At 34.8% G+C, this 15,167-nt stretch overlaps 1 protein-coding gene across 9 annotated transcripts in view; it reads left to right on the top strand.

Annotated features, from left to right (window-relative positions):
- LOC144967600 (uncharacterized) overlaps window positions 1-15,167 on the top strand; it is a 79,138-nt gene that overhangs the window by 25,187 nt on the left and 38,784 nt on the right. For 5 of the 9 annotated variants that reach the window (XM_078905080.1, XM_078905079.1, XM_078905084.1 and 2 more), the window contains 11 exons: window positions 389-508; window positions 1,951-2,043; window positions 3,761-3,841; window positions 5,840-5,944; window positions 6,877-6,951; window positions 8,160-8,237; window positions 8,812-8,904; window positions 9,216-9,311; window positions 12,528-12,593; window positions 14,082-14,200; window positions 14,765-14,904. In XM_078905080.1, the coding sequence (XP_078761206.1) occupies window positions 389-508; window positions 1,951-2,043; window positions 3,761-3,841; window positions 5,840-5,944; window positions 6,877-6,951; window positions 8,160-8,237; window positions 8,812-8,904; window positions 9,216-9,311; window positions 12,528-12,593; window positions 14,082-14,200; window positions 14,765-14,904 (1,066 nt within the window). The remainder of the gene's footprint in view (window positions 1-388; window positions 509-1,950; window positions 2,044-3,760; window positions 3,842-5,839; window positions 5,945-6,876; window positions 6,952-8,159; window positions 8,238-8,811; window positions 8,905-9,215; window positions 9,312-12,527; window positions 12,594-14,081; window positions 14,201-14,764; window positions 14,905-15,167) is intronic. The other 4 variants (XM_078905086.1, XM_078905083.1, XM_078905085.1 and 1 more) reach the window with 1 other exon arrangement.

Here is a 15,167-nt window from a genome sequence, read left to right as displayed (position 1 = left end):
CACATCTTCTTTATCATCAATATCATTGTCATCGTTGTTGCATTGCTGTCATTGTCATAATCATCATCATTATTATTATTATTATTATTATTATTATTATTACTCTTTGTATTTTGAGTGATCAAACTTTATGGCAAGATGTTTTTTAAGGAAAAGCCATTATGAAGATATTTTCCACTCTTCCACTTTTGATTGAAATGGTTAAATATGGCTAAAAATATTTTGAAATAAATAGAATCAATACAGAATAAATGGCATTTTATTTATTTTCTAAATTTTGATATTTCAATCAATCATTTTTAGTTTGTTCGTTCATTTTATAGTGTATTATCTAAAAGAATCTCTAGGCCCTATTGACTTATAAAATGGTTTCTTTTTTCTCTGTCAGGGAATACAGAAAGAACTGGATGGAAAGTTAAAGGAGCTCGACGACAAAACGTTAGCTCTTGCCAAATGTCAGAAGACGGTCAGTGTCCTGATATTTAAAATGCGTGACATCAACAAAAACGTGAGTCACTTGATCAGATGTGTCTTGTTTGGGTCAACTCAGCTTATAACCAGTTTACTGCGGTACTCCAGAAAGACACTCATCTTTGTAAAAACCCTCAAACCTAGGACTTCACGAAGTCTTTATTGAAGTCCTAGGTTTGAGAGTTTTAGCCAGGTTTAGGATCATTTAAATAGATCAATATTTGAAGAATGAGTTTCTTGGCCAAATTTTATTTTTAAATACATGTCTTTCTATAGTACAGCAGTTAACTGGTTGAAAGTTTTCATGTATATATGGTTGTTCATATCGTGACTTGGTCCTGAAGTTAACAAAATATTGCCTGTAAGACAACTAATGCCCAGGCCAAATGCACTTCCTGGCATTGAAAGATTCTTGATATTTTTTTTACATTCCTGATTTCCTAAATTACAGCTTTTTTGTTTATTTATTTATTTAGATATCAATTTATTTATATCTTTTTTACAGATTTTTTATTTTAAACTTTTAATATCAACTTTTTAAAAATCACTTCTACCACTACCATCATCATCATCATCACCATCATCATATCATCACCATCATCTTCATCATTATCATTGCTATTATCCAATCTATTCCAATCCATACTGTTACAGCTTCAGTCCTGAAAATTGGCATAACATTTGTGTGGTGTGGGATGGTGTTAGGTTAGGGCTCTGTATCACAATTATTTCCTGTAACAGAAATGTTTTCTACTTGACTAGTAAACTGTCAGAAATTTTCAAGTTGTTTGGGAGGGAATTCCAAACCCTTAATGTACTTATAAACAAGGACTGAATGTGTGCCTTCGCTCAGGAGTGGGTTAGCCGATAGCATCTCTCCTTTCTCAGGTTGGAAAGTCTTCCACCTTTTTATTATTATTTATTACTCTTATTATTATTTTTTGTTGTTGAGAAATTCAATAGTTTTCTAGAATTGTTCTTTTACTGTAGTCCTTCAGAGCCATTCTGCCCTTGGAACTGAGTTTATCCTGGTTTCTACAGTGTAAAACGGACAATAGCAATTGCTTGCCAACCTTTGGATAGAACACTCGTCTATCTCAAGGTACTCTCTGCCAAATCTAAAAGACTCAGCTACCCAATTCACTGCTGGGTGGACAGGGGGGGTCAGCAAAAAATCTCGACTGCACCAGAGATCGATCTCGGTCCATTTGCGTGTTAAGCGAGTGCTCTACCAACTAAGCTTTCCAGACCCCCTATAGAATTGTTCGCCTCAAAAATAATTGAAAAAAAAATCTGATGTCTGAAGTTCAATCCCCAGGCGAGGCAGTCTGATTTTATTTGGGATAGCTTTTTTCTCTCGTATCTTTCTCTCTGCTTTGCCTGGCACTGCTTCATACACACCTTTCAGTTCTATGTCTTACACCAGTGCCTTACACACTCTCCTAATTTGTCACCCTTGTATTGCTTATTTTTTTTCAGAATGAGGAAAAAGACAAAAAATTTAAGGCCTTGGAGTCAGAGGTGAATGAGCTTCGGCAATCCATGGAACACGCGGAGAAGGAGAAAAATAAGGTATGTGTTATCTCGTTGCATGATTTCATTGCATTCTGTATTTTACTTCTTTACAAAATTTTGTCGTGAATAGTTGATGATTCCAGTTAAATTTTAGGTAATAAGATAATTAAAGTTTTCCCAGCATGGTTATGCTCTGTTATGTTTTAATTTGATATCAAGTAGATAGCTGTTTTTATTATTTTAAAAATATTTTTGTTTTGTTTAGGTTTATTGTATGCAATGTATTTAATGGAAGAATGAATTCATGATTAATTTGATGTTAATTTCTTTTTTTTAATATATATTGCTTTATTTTATATTTATTTTTTTTTGTTTGTTTTATTTTTTTAACCTTGCCTTTACAAATATTTGTTAAAACTTTTTGTTTTATGTACTCGTAAGTCTTGAATTCTTGTTTTTAAAAATGTAATGATTTGACTTAATTCAGTCATAAAGACAAATTCTATTCTCATCATGTCAAGTTTTTGTTGGAAAAAAGCCCCCAAACAATTGTATTATCCTTATTAAAAGTGCTGATAGAAATCTGGAAAAGTGTGTATGAAATAGTGGCAGACAAGGCAGAAAGAAACAAACAAGAAAACAAACATCGACCCCAGTCAAGACAGACTGTTTTTTTTAAGATGATTTTTTTCTTGGTATTTTTTTTTTCCTGCTTTGTTTGACAAACTTATCTACACACTTTTCCAGATATTGATTGTACACCCGTGCCTGCTTCTTAATATGTCACTATTTGTTTCATTGTGTGCGGCCAAGAAAAAAAAAGAGACAGGAAAAATGCTTATTTTATAATAAATCATATTAACTTTTTACCTTGAGCTTTTATGAAATACAATTTCCACTATACACGCTCAAAGCCAACAGCAACACTTAACATGAAGGATGAGACATGATTCCTGTTAGGAGATATTACAATTTTTTCTGACAGACAATGTAGTTAATGACCAGGTACTCATTTTACACCTGCGTATAGTGAGAGAATGTGAGTAAAGAGTCTTTTCAAAGACTCAACTATGCGCTCAGAGCAGTCGGAGGGCAATCATACCACTAGACTACATTGCTGCATGATGTGCAAATGCTAGTATCTGCTTTGAACCCTTTAAGCATTGGTCAATGACCTTTAATAATAATAGTCTTTCGACCTGTGTTTTGTACAACTGTCAGTCAACATAACTCTAACCCCCCACATTTTACAATTAAAAACTGATGTCATTGCCATACTAGAGATTGTGTATTTCTATCCTCACCTGTGTCCTGACTATTTTTTTTAAATTAAAGAAAGAAACAAATAAGCAAATTGCAAGATGTTCAGTAATTGGGTCCAGGCAGTTAATACGGATAATACAATATACGTTTTATTGATGATTGCTTGGTTCGTGTTTTCAGTTTATTGTTAAGTTTTATATTGAGTGTTTTTTATATGATGTTGCATTGTGTTTGTTTTGATGTTATGAAGAATTGCATCGTGAGAATGCTTTTTTTTTCTTTTCTTGACAATAGACTGTAATAGTTGATTAAATACAGTGGAAAAAAATGATTGAATTTTCTTGGATGCAATTTTTCACATTCAATGTCGGCCTACCTCACTCTGGCACTGAATTCTGCATTTTACCCTTCATCATTTTTAAAAATATGGCATGACCTTTACTTTGAATGATCCATGCACCTTGTCCCCCCACTCCCTCCCTCTCCACCTCCACCCCATCACTCCCCAAAGCTTGTAAATGATTCCATGATGACACAGGAGACCAATGATCATCTTCTTCACCGTGTAGAGGAATACAGGAAAATGGCAGAGGTATAAAGATAAAGGATTATGTTTGTATTATATCTCCCTCCTTGCTAAAGTCAGTAACTGGAAATTCTTAAAGACAAGTCGGCCTTCTTGCATTATAAAATGTTCTTGACAACATTACTCGGATGGCATTTTTAAAAATGTAGTTTAGTAAACCTTTTTTTTTATTTAAAGTTATTCATTTTTTAAAGATTATTAGGTTGAATATGAAACACAGACATTGTGTTGTGAGTGAAACTGGGCTTGTCCATTTGTGAGAGAACATGTGAGTTGTGACAAATGACAGTCTAGCTTACTTGATCTTCATATCGTCCTATTGTCTTGAACTCCTTGATGGTTAAAATACCTCGAAATTAACATTTATGACAAAAATATGACTCAATTAATTTAAACCTACAACTATCAGGGCTGATTTTATGGTGACTCATTGCATGAATTTTGTCACGAGTTGACTGTCATTTCTATTGCTTTCAGCAAGAGATTAGTAATTGCTATGAGACTAGCTTCTGGAGAAGATAGAATAACATCACAGTTACTAATCTTTCTGAAAAAATTCAAATTCTGACAAAAGTTGGCTTTTTTAAAATAATGAAATTGGCCTTGTCACATCTAAAGTTCTAATAAAAAAAGTTGAGAATCATTTTTTAATCTTTCATTAAATACCCCCCAACAATTGTGAGCTTTTATATAGAGCAATATCCACTAAAAGTGCTCAAAGCGATTTACAAACCAATAATTTTATCTCTAAAATTTCAGAATCAAATACTATCTTTAAATTGTCTATTAAGCATGCTCTGCGTGAACCCTATGCATTGCTTGAGTGTTCCCTTTGTATTAATGATCTTTATCGATATCAAAAGACTTCAGTTTTGTTCCCTTTACATTTGTGAATGAATTGCATTGATGATGTAGTGACAGTTTGCAGCTTATTTGTTTAAATATTTTGTAAAAAGAAAACAGAAATTTTATTAGAATGTCTCTCTTTCTGACTACTAAAACTGTTTTTGTTTAAGCTCCATGCATACATCCTGCTCTCTTACAATAACAAAAATAATATTTTCTTAGCGATTATCACTATAATCTCAAGGGCCATTCGGACTTGAGTGTGCATTTCAAGGCAGCAATAAAAACAACAAAAAAACGAGCTTTTATATAGAGTAGTATCCACCAAACATGCTCAAAGTGTTTTACAAGAGGTCTCTAGCCAACCGAAACACTAACATGTAGGATGAGACATCACGCTTGTTAGGCGATATTCCATTTTGTTTTCTCAGACAGAGATAATGCTGTTAACGGCCAGGTATTCATTTTACACCTGAGCACGGTGAGAGAATGTGAGTAAAGAGAGCCTGTTTCAAAGGACTCAACTCTGCACTTCTTGGGACTCGAACCCAGGATCGTCTGATCTGAAGGCGAATGTTGTACCACTAGACCACATAGCTGCAATCCTTGGGAAGACCTCCCCCTAGCTACTCAATTAGGCCCCTTGACATTACATCTGGTCAAATGTTGTATTGTGATGCAGTGGCCAGGTTGGTATTGTGACAGTACATGAGTGTCATAGAGGATTGGTGAACTAGGTGGATTGTAATTACATTGTGGTGTGAAATAATCAGAGACTGTGCTTGATTCATTCTAAAATTCAATCCTGGTAATGTCCACCCTGCAACTCCCCTGTATATTGTTGTCACCTAACACTGGTATATCTCACTTACTTTATCAAGAAATATAAACTCCTTACTGAAATTAAATCACTAAAACATTTGCCCCTTTTATGATAAGTAATTAATTTCATTTTGAAATTGCGCTTTAATTTTTTTAAATGTAAAAAAATATGTGAAAACAACATTTGATTGAAATAAGGAAAAGTAGAAAATGAAAATGATTTCTAGTAATATAAAATATACTGACAAATATTAATTATTATGAAAAAAAAGTTTATTCATCTAATAGATTGTTTTGTTTTGTATCTTGTATTAATCATGATTTATTGATCCCCAGGGTTTTATGCAGAGCCTAGGAAAGAAGGAAGGAGAAATCTCAGGATTTCAGGAACAACTGAAGAAAGCTATGGAAGCTTTGAATAATAGTGGAACTGCTGTGGAGGTAGGCAGAAGGGAATTTCTAATTCTTTTGGTACTCATGAATATGTATTATCTTTCCCGAAGAAGACTGGTTTCCCATGAATCCTCACTTTTTACCAGTCAACCCATGATCCGTTTCACAATCTTTTGTTCTAAGATAAACTAACATTTTAATGTTTAATCTTGATATCTTATGTATTCAGTGGAAAATATTATTAATTCTTTTAGGCTGATTGATTAAATTATTTTCTAACCATTTCTCTAATCATGACAAAAATGTTTGAAGTAGTGCTATGTGGAAATTGTCTGAGACAGGAGGCATATAGCTTTCCTTGCATAATTTTTAGTTAACAATGCACGACGATAATTATTTCCTGTCAATTTCTACAAATAATTTGGTAGTAGAATTTCAAGATTTGTGTGGCTTTGTGGTCAAGAGCTATGACACCAGGCTTGTGACCTGCAGATGTGTAGGGCAAAATTGAGTCCCTCACATTTCTCACCATACTCTGGTGTAAAATGAGTACCTGGCTGGTAAGCTCTTCATAGAATCTCACGATTTTTTGTCTTTATTTAAGAACTATTATTCATGTTTATTATTTTTCAATTAATGCTAATGCCTATTTCACCTTTAAGTGTGACAAACTCTCTAAAGACATCTGAAAAAGTATGTATGAAACAGTGCCAGCCAATGCAGAAAGAAAAATACAAGATAAGACTTAAAAAAATTAACCTGTTTCGACCTCAGGCCTCCTGATCAGGTTCAATCCTCAATGGAGTCAGGCTGATATTTTCTTGTATTTTTCTTTCTGCTTTGTCTGACACTGTTTCATACTCACCTTCTAGATTTTGTCTTACACCAGTGCCTGCTCCCTTGTTACGAAAGACGAAATTCACTCGATTCATATTTTTAGCATGTTTAATCCATGAAGTGTTTGAATTTTCCATTCTTAGGAATTGCAAATGCAGCTGAAAAAAGAAAGGGCAGAGTTTGAGAACAAGTTGAGGAATCAAGCAAAACTTTTTGATGTAAGGAATACGAAATACTCCCCCTCCCCTCCCACTATCACATTTAATATGTCTATGATATGTCGAACCTGAGATCTTCATCTTACATCAGTGTTATTTGTCGCTCTAATGATATAACTTTCAATCCCATGGTGGGCAGGAGGTCACTCGCTGTGTTTCCGATCCCCTTATGCTGTTTTCTGAGTTGCTTTCTGTCTTTGTCTTTGAACAAGATTACCCTCTCCCTGACCAGAGTTCTAGGCTGGGAGGGAAACTGTCAAATGTATAGTCATAATTTTTGGGAGATGGCATTGTTTCCATTGTAAATCATTTCTCTGTTATGTTTTGATATAGTTGTTTTGAATATATAATGTTAGCATTTGAGTGTGTTCCTGGGGACCTGTGCTTGTGTCAGGATGAGATTTTTAGGGGATCTCAGACTAAGTACATTGATAGTATACTCTTGAAATCTACAACTGAACTAATTCCCCTTTGTTTTGCTTTTTCCCATGTGCTTTCATTTGTAAATCTATATTTTTTTGTTATCCCATTTTCTTCCTTTTTATTGGCTCTGAAATGATCTAAATATGTTGCAAGGGCCGTAAAACGTTTAAAAACAAACAAAACAAGGGCTGAGGAAGGATGTGTTTTTGACAACAAAACGGGTTTCTGGGTTTTTACTTGGTTTTGTGATTTCCTGCTCTTTGCTATTTATAATTGGTAAATTAACAATTACATTAGGATCTTGATAACTCAGTTGGTGGAGCACTCGTTTTACAAGCAGATCCCTGGTGTGGTCGGGAGACTTTTGTGATACCTCTGCCCATCCAGCAGTGATTGGGTACCTAGGTCTTTTAGATCTGGTGGAAAGTACTTTGCAATAGACTAGCGTTACATAAAAAGGGTAGCAAAAGATTGCTATTGTCCATTCCACGCCAGAGAAGCCAGGATTAACTGCGGCTCCAAGGGTCAATGGCTTTTAAGGACTACTTTTTTATTTTTTTTTAAAGAATTGCAGTGAGAATATGAGTTTTTGTTTGAAAATTTGAAAAACATTTGTATTACTCTTGGTCGAAATATGAAAAAAACCGAATTGTTTCATTCCTATTGTTTTTTATTATTAGTTTTGTTTTTTATTTTTTGATATTTAAAAGAGAGAATACGGTTGGTTTATTTTATACAGTTATGACAGGAGTTAAATGGTCAACAAAGAATTTTGTCTCTTTCAGGATTGCCAGGATCAAGATTCCAATGATGACGTGGCTGCTTTAAAACAGCAAATGGCTGAACTGAAGAAAAACATGGCCGTAAGAGTTAATTTATCTTGTCTATAATACATTGTGTTTGGTTTGGTGGTCTTTTGGAATGACACTCACCTTCAAACCTGTAAGTCCTTTATTCAAGTTCTACCCTGGGCGATGCAAAGGTGAGTCCTTAGAGAGGACTCTTTACTCACATTGTCTCACCAAACTCAGGTGAAATTGAGTACCTGACTGGTAATGGCATTGTCTCTGTCCAAAAAAAAAAAGTAATGTACATTATAAGGGACTTCTTTTAAAGCGATTTGAGCATGTTTCATGGATATTGTGTTAGATAACAATTTTTTAAATGGGTTAAAACAAACAGCAGTCAATTTATGTGTATCAATATTGATTAATAAATTACTCTTAGATATTTGTAAAATTGGATGACTATTTTGTGGATCGCTAATACAGTAGAGTCACGATCTCCTCAACGGAGTTGTCATACCAGTAAGGTCACAGATTCAAGCCCTCATCGCCGCGCAAAGTTTTTATTCCCTGTTGTCTACTGGTTATAAACTGAGAAGTGTCAAGCTTGTGTTTGCAAATTCTATCATTTTTCTATTTTTCTATTTCTCAGGACCAGAATGTTGTGACTTTAGGATTGCAGAGAGATCTCACTGATCTAGAGAGACAGAATAAGAAGATGAGGGAGAAAGAAAGAGACATTTTGGTGAGTGTTCCACGTAAATTACATGAATTGATAATAACATTTATATTGGGTTGATTAAGGATGTGAGCTATATCTATATCAGTGCTGATGGTCTTCCCCAGATCCGCGGAAATCTTCAATTTGTGTGTTTATATGTGTGTGTGTCTGTGTGTGTGTGTTTAGTTTATAAGGACTTTTACTGCAGCATCCATGATTATTTTCCTTTCTCATCCAATATTTCAAGATATTTTTGTGGTTTTCAAGTACCTTTATTTGATATTGTGTTATATTGTGGCATTTTTATTCATTGCAAATATTTTATCTGCTTGTAGGATGAAAAGGACGGTCAGGAGAGAAAGATTTTGACATTGGAAAGAGAGATTCACACCCTTAGGCTGGAATTGGAGAGGAAAGAAATGAGAATTGGGGTAGGTCAAATAAAATGATAAATAGATAAAGCAAGGTTAAAATTTTACACTTAGGGACATTTGTCTTGGGGATTATGTTGAAAAACGGTGAGGTAACCCAGGCATCACCCACAGTGCATCACAGCAAAGTGAGTAATTGCACAAGGAAAAATTTAAAAAAATACCAATAGTGGGTCTCGAACCTGGGTGAAACCTTATCCACTTGGCCATTTTGCTCCAAATCAGCAACTAAACTCTCGTTTGTACTGTTAGGGTGAACCTATGAACTGAGGTAAGACTAAATACACTGACAGTGTGCTCTTGGAATCTACACCTGCTCCTTATTTAAATCATTTCCCTTTGAGTTACTTTTTCTTGTTTGCTTACAATTGTAAATCTATAATCTTTTCTATTCCAATTTCTTCCTTTATACTGGCGCTGAAATTACGTAAATGTGTTGCAAGCGACGTAAAACCCTTAAAAACAAAAAACAAAAAAGCCCAAACAAACAACTTTTGTCTTTGGATTGGAAGGTTGCATACTGACTTCTGTTAGACACTGGGATTTTTTCATGTGCTCTTTGAAATAGTTTAAAAGGCTTGGTTCCATTTACTGTTAGATAGAGGAGTCTTCTTTTAATTAATCTAAAATGTGTTGAAAATGGTATTTAACTGAAACTGTAATCATTTTCTTTTAAACATTATTGATGGTATGCATTTAATAATAATAATAATAATAATCTTTATTGTCCAAATTAAAGGCAATTCATGTGAGGTAAACAATGCTCAGTTTGGTTCATGGTATGAACATCAACACATTTACAAATACAGACACAGCCATACACGAACATACACGCTTGCACATTGTTTCTACACGTGTATACAAAAGAAATGAGCGTACATACAAACACATATACATACATACATACATACATACATACATACATACATACATACATACATACATACATGCAGACATACATACAAATCAGCATATCATCGTATATGCATGCCTACATTCATACATACATACATACATACATACATACATACATACATACATACATACATACATATATACATACACACAGACACACACACAGACAGATAGAACGATACGATATATTTGCTGGGACAGCAGATAACCATATTATAAATATAGTGTCTTATATTAAGAAGAAGATGGCAATGATTGTGATGATGATGATGATGATGATGATGATGATGATGATGATGATGATGACTACGATAATGATGATGATGATGATGATGATGATGATGATGATGATGATGATGATGATGATGATGATAACGACGGCGGCAATGTCGATGATGATGATTCACGACACTGCTTCTCGTTATTTTCATTGGTTGTCTCATTTTTCCACAGAAGATTTGTTAATTAATTTTATGGCGGTTGGAATGAAGGTTGTCTTATGTCGATTTGTCCGACATTTTGCTTCTAGATACCGTCTTCCGGAGCGCAGAAGTTGGAATTTTTCGTTCAGCGGATGCCTCTTTTCGTTGATAATGTTAAAAGATTTCTTCTCAACTGCATTAATATAAGTTGTGTCAAGGCTTCTAAGGTCTGTGTTAATTATTTTTGAAGCCTCTCTGAGGGTTCTATGTAGTTTGGATTTTTCTTTTGTTCCACAGCTTCCATACCACGTTGTGATGCCAAACGAAACGATACTCAATATTAATGACTTGTAGATTTGTATCATGGTCTTTCTGTTCACATTGAAAGACCTTAATTTTCTGAGTATATACAAGCGCTGGTTACATTTTTTGATGACATTGTTGGTGTGCGATTCAAATCTTAGACTGTTATCTATAATTACACCAAGGTATTTAAACGTTTCAACAGTTTCAACCGCCTGATTGTTAATTTTTGTTATTTGTCTTGCTCTTTTTCCTATTTTTCTGTGATCAAACAGTTGTTCCTTTGTTTTTGTTACATTGAGCTCTAGACAGTTATCGGCACACCATTTGCTGAATTTACTAACTTGCTCAGTGTATTTAAATTCGGAGACGGAATCATTGAGCAGGCCGAGTATTGCGGTGTCATCAGCATACTTGATGAGTTGGCAGTTATCAAAGCTAGCCACACAATCGTTTGTATAGAGGATGTAAAGTAGAGGTGAGCTTACACACCCTTGTGGGCATCCGTTTGAAAGAGTTTTTACTGATGATATATTTGAGCCTACTCTGACATGTTGGGGGCGATCGATGAGAAAGTTGTTATACCAGTTGATGAGGTAATGGGGAAGGTTTAGAGCATGCAGTTTACTAATTAATATGTTGGTTTTCATGGCATTAAAGGCAGACGAAAAATCGACGTACAGGATTCGGCAGTAGTTGGCGGGTGAAACATCCAAGTGATTTGATATTGAATGCATCACTGTGAGGAGTGCGTCTTCCACACTAAGATTTTGTTGGTAGGCAAACTGATATGGATCAAGTATGTGTTGGTCATATATAAATTGCAACAGCTCTCTTTTCAGAATCTTTTCCAGACATTTCATAATAATTGATGTTAAAGCAACAGGTCTATAATCATTCAGCTGAGTTGGTGGATTCTTTTTGGGTACTGGAATTATAGTCGATGTTTTCCATATAATTGGGATTTTCTGTTCATCTATTGAACGTTGGAAAATAGGCAAGAAAGGGACAGCTAGTTGGTTGTTACAGTTTGAAATGAGTTCCCCACTAAGTCCATCTGGACCTGGTGCTTTTTTCTTTTTACATAATTTAAGAACATTGATGACCGCCTCTTCTTCGATTTCTGGCGGAGGAGACGTATTTTTTGTTATGATATTAATTTTTGAAAGTACGTTGTCAATGGTGTCGAATCGACAGTAAAACTTATTTAATTCCTCGATATTCATATGTGTGTCAAAATGTCAAAATGCTAACATTTCTTCCCACCAAAACAATAGTAACTGACAAAGTTATGTGATACCCTAGACGTTGGGGTAATTTCCAGAAAATAGTTACCTGTCTGGTGGTTTGAAAAACAATGACAATCAGCCAAAGCAATGTCAAATTCATTCATTCTTTTGAAATATGCTGGTTGCTGTCATCAACTGTAATAATCTTAAGAATGAGATTTTTAAATAAAGAGGGTTGCACTAGAGCAAGTAAATCATTTCTTTACTGCTAATTTCACAAAGAATGTATTTGATATGTGGTTTATTGTGATATTACAGTATGATGATTTTTTTTGTTTTTCTCACAGAATCTACAGACAAATACAGTACATATAGGGGCTCCAAACCAGGCAGGGACTCTGCTAGATGTCAATGTAAGTTGTGTCATCCAGAATTTCACATTGTTTTGCTGCTTGATCCATCATTTTTTTCTCCTCTTCTGTTTCACCCCCATCATCATTTTATCTAGTTTGGATGCCCGACTACTGTTAAGCTCTCTCCCCCCCCCCCCTTTTTTTTTTTAAAAACACCTAACCCAACTTGAGCTTTTATATTATATAGCATCCACGAAATGTGCTCAAAGCGCTTGACAAGAAGTCCCAAGCTAACAGCAGTACTTAACATGTAAGACAAGACATGATGTCTGTGAGGTGATATTACAAATTTTTCAGAGACAACGCTGTTAGCAGCCAGGTACTCATTTTATACCTGAGAATGGTAAGAGAATGTGAGTTAAGAGCCTGTTCCACAGACTCAAAAATGCGCCACTCTGGACTTGAACCCAGGACCTTCCAATCTGAAGACCACATCGCCACACAACTTATTAACTCAGGCAAAGTGATTCTGTGTTGCCAGAGGCTGTGGACTTTAAAAAGTAATGAACCCAAAATACCAAATACTGCTGTATATCTGTGTTTTAATATATTGACGTTTTTCTTGTTTCTGTTAATGACCGAAGAAAGATTTTGAGCTTGAAATGCTTGGTATTCTGTTCTTTGTTGAAGCTGTTATATTAAAAAAAGAAAAAAATTATATAGCACCATACAGGTATCAAGAATCGTCCTACGTGTTGAACTCTTTCCTTTCCAACCATTTGTGTCAGTGCATGACATAATCAGTTGGAAGGTGAAAATTGGATTTGCATTTTAAAACATTTTTTGAAAGAATATGCTCATCAGAGCATTTTAATCTTTATTTGAAGTAAATTGGGTGATTTTTCATGAAGTTATGGTCAGATGTATGGGAAAGGTATCCAGCAACTTTTCTTAAATTTCATACTTTTTCAACTCGAATAACTGTAAAAAAATCTTTAGAAGTGAAATAAGCTTTGATAGTTCATGAAGATTTACAAAAAGGGTTGATTTAATCATTTATGACAAGAATTAAGTCTTGAAAAAAAAATTGAACTTCTAACTAAACCTGGCAATATCTCAGTTCAAACCTTTTAACCATCCGACTGATTATGTCATTCACTGTAACATTTACATGATTCTCCCAGAATTCTCATTCCTACTCAACACAACATTTGATTTTTTAATACTCAAACTCAAAGGAAATAAGTACATACTGTATATAATTTTATGCAGTTAAACAAGTTTTACAAAACAGCATTAAGATCTTATAAATATAATAAAGATCTTCTTAAAATTTTGTGATGTACAAAACACATCTGAACAAGAAAATTGCTGATTGTATCGTAATGGATGTGACGATTTTCCTACAGTTGGTACGGAAAGAGTTAAGCTGTTAGCTTGGCACCCCTTGTACTGTGGCTTTGATCATATTTTGTGAATCTTATGCCATAATATAAATGATCAGGCGTTTTAATAGTGACATTCAATTTGATATTTTTCCCTACCCAGGTCCATTTGTCGCCTACGAATGCTATGGAGGACATGCGCCTACTGGTTGACAATCTTCGTCAAGAACTCCTCACTGTCAAAGTTTTACAGAATTCACTACAGACTTTGATGTCCAATGGGTATATGGAACTTGAATATTTTTTTTTCTGTCTGTCTCTATTTCTCTATCTAGGTCTCTCTCTCTCTCTCTCTCTCTCTCTCTCTCTCTCTCTCTCTCTTTCTCTTTCTCTTTCTCTCTCTCTCTCCCTCTCCCTCTCCCTCTCTCTCTCTCTCTCTCTCTCTCTCTCTCTCTCTCTCTCTCTCTCTCTCTCTCTCTCTCTCTCTCTCTCTTTCTCTTTCTCTCTCTCTCTGCCTCGTTTCTCTCTCTCCAAAAAAAAAAAAATATATATGTATAATAAAACTTGATAAAGTCAATTCCACCAGACGAGAAATAATTTGGTTGCCTTTTAAGCCAGGTTGACTTTATCCATTATCATATATAATAAATGGAACACACTTAGTAGATGTGTCATGTCATGCCTCGTCCTACATGTTAAATGTTGCTTTTGGCTGGGGACCCCTTGTAAAGGGCTTTGAGCAGTTAATTTAGATAAAGAACAGAAAATTGGGACCAACAAGAGTGTTGAATTTGTGCGGATTCCACCCTAATCTTTTTTCTTTTCTTTGCCTAATTTTTCCAATAGATCTGGATCGGATACTCTGAAGCCAGAGATTGAATCTGTTCTTAAAATCTATGAGAAGATCGAGGAGGGAGTTTTGAAAAACAGCCAGCTTCACAAGAATTTACTTGCCACTGTACAAGGAAGTTCTTCATGCGAAGATTGTGAGTCTCAAATGTCTATCTCTCTACTCTTAACCCCATTTGTTAATATTCAATCGAGATCACTTAAACGTTTTGCAAATGCTGTAAACCCCCCAAAATTTAGACACAAAGTATTTGAATTGGAGTCGCTATTCAGAGCTGTAGTTCCAATTTTTCCCCTGTTTTTATGTTATTTTTTTCTGACCCTTCAGCAGTGATTTGGTAGCTGGGTCTGTTAGATATCCGGCAGAAAGTGCTTTGGGATAGACCTGACATCCTATTTA

The sequence above is a fragment of the Berghia stephanieae genome, chromosome 3, assembly GCF_034508935.2.
Source record: "Berghia stephanieae isolate SIO BIC M18660-M18661 chromosome 3, UCSD_Bste_1.3, whole genome shotgun sequence".
Taxonomy (NCBI): Eukaryota; Metazoa; Mollusca; class Gastropoda; order Nudibranchia; family Aeolidiidae; genus Berghia; species Berghia stephanieae.
The sequence above is the reverse complement of the archived record's forward strand: the minus strand, read 5'-3'. Positions and strand labels throughout refer to the sequence as shown.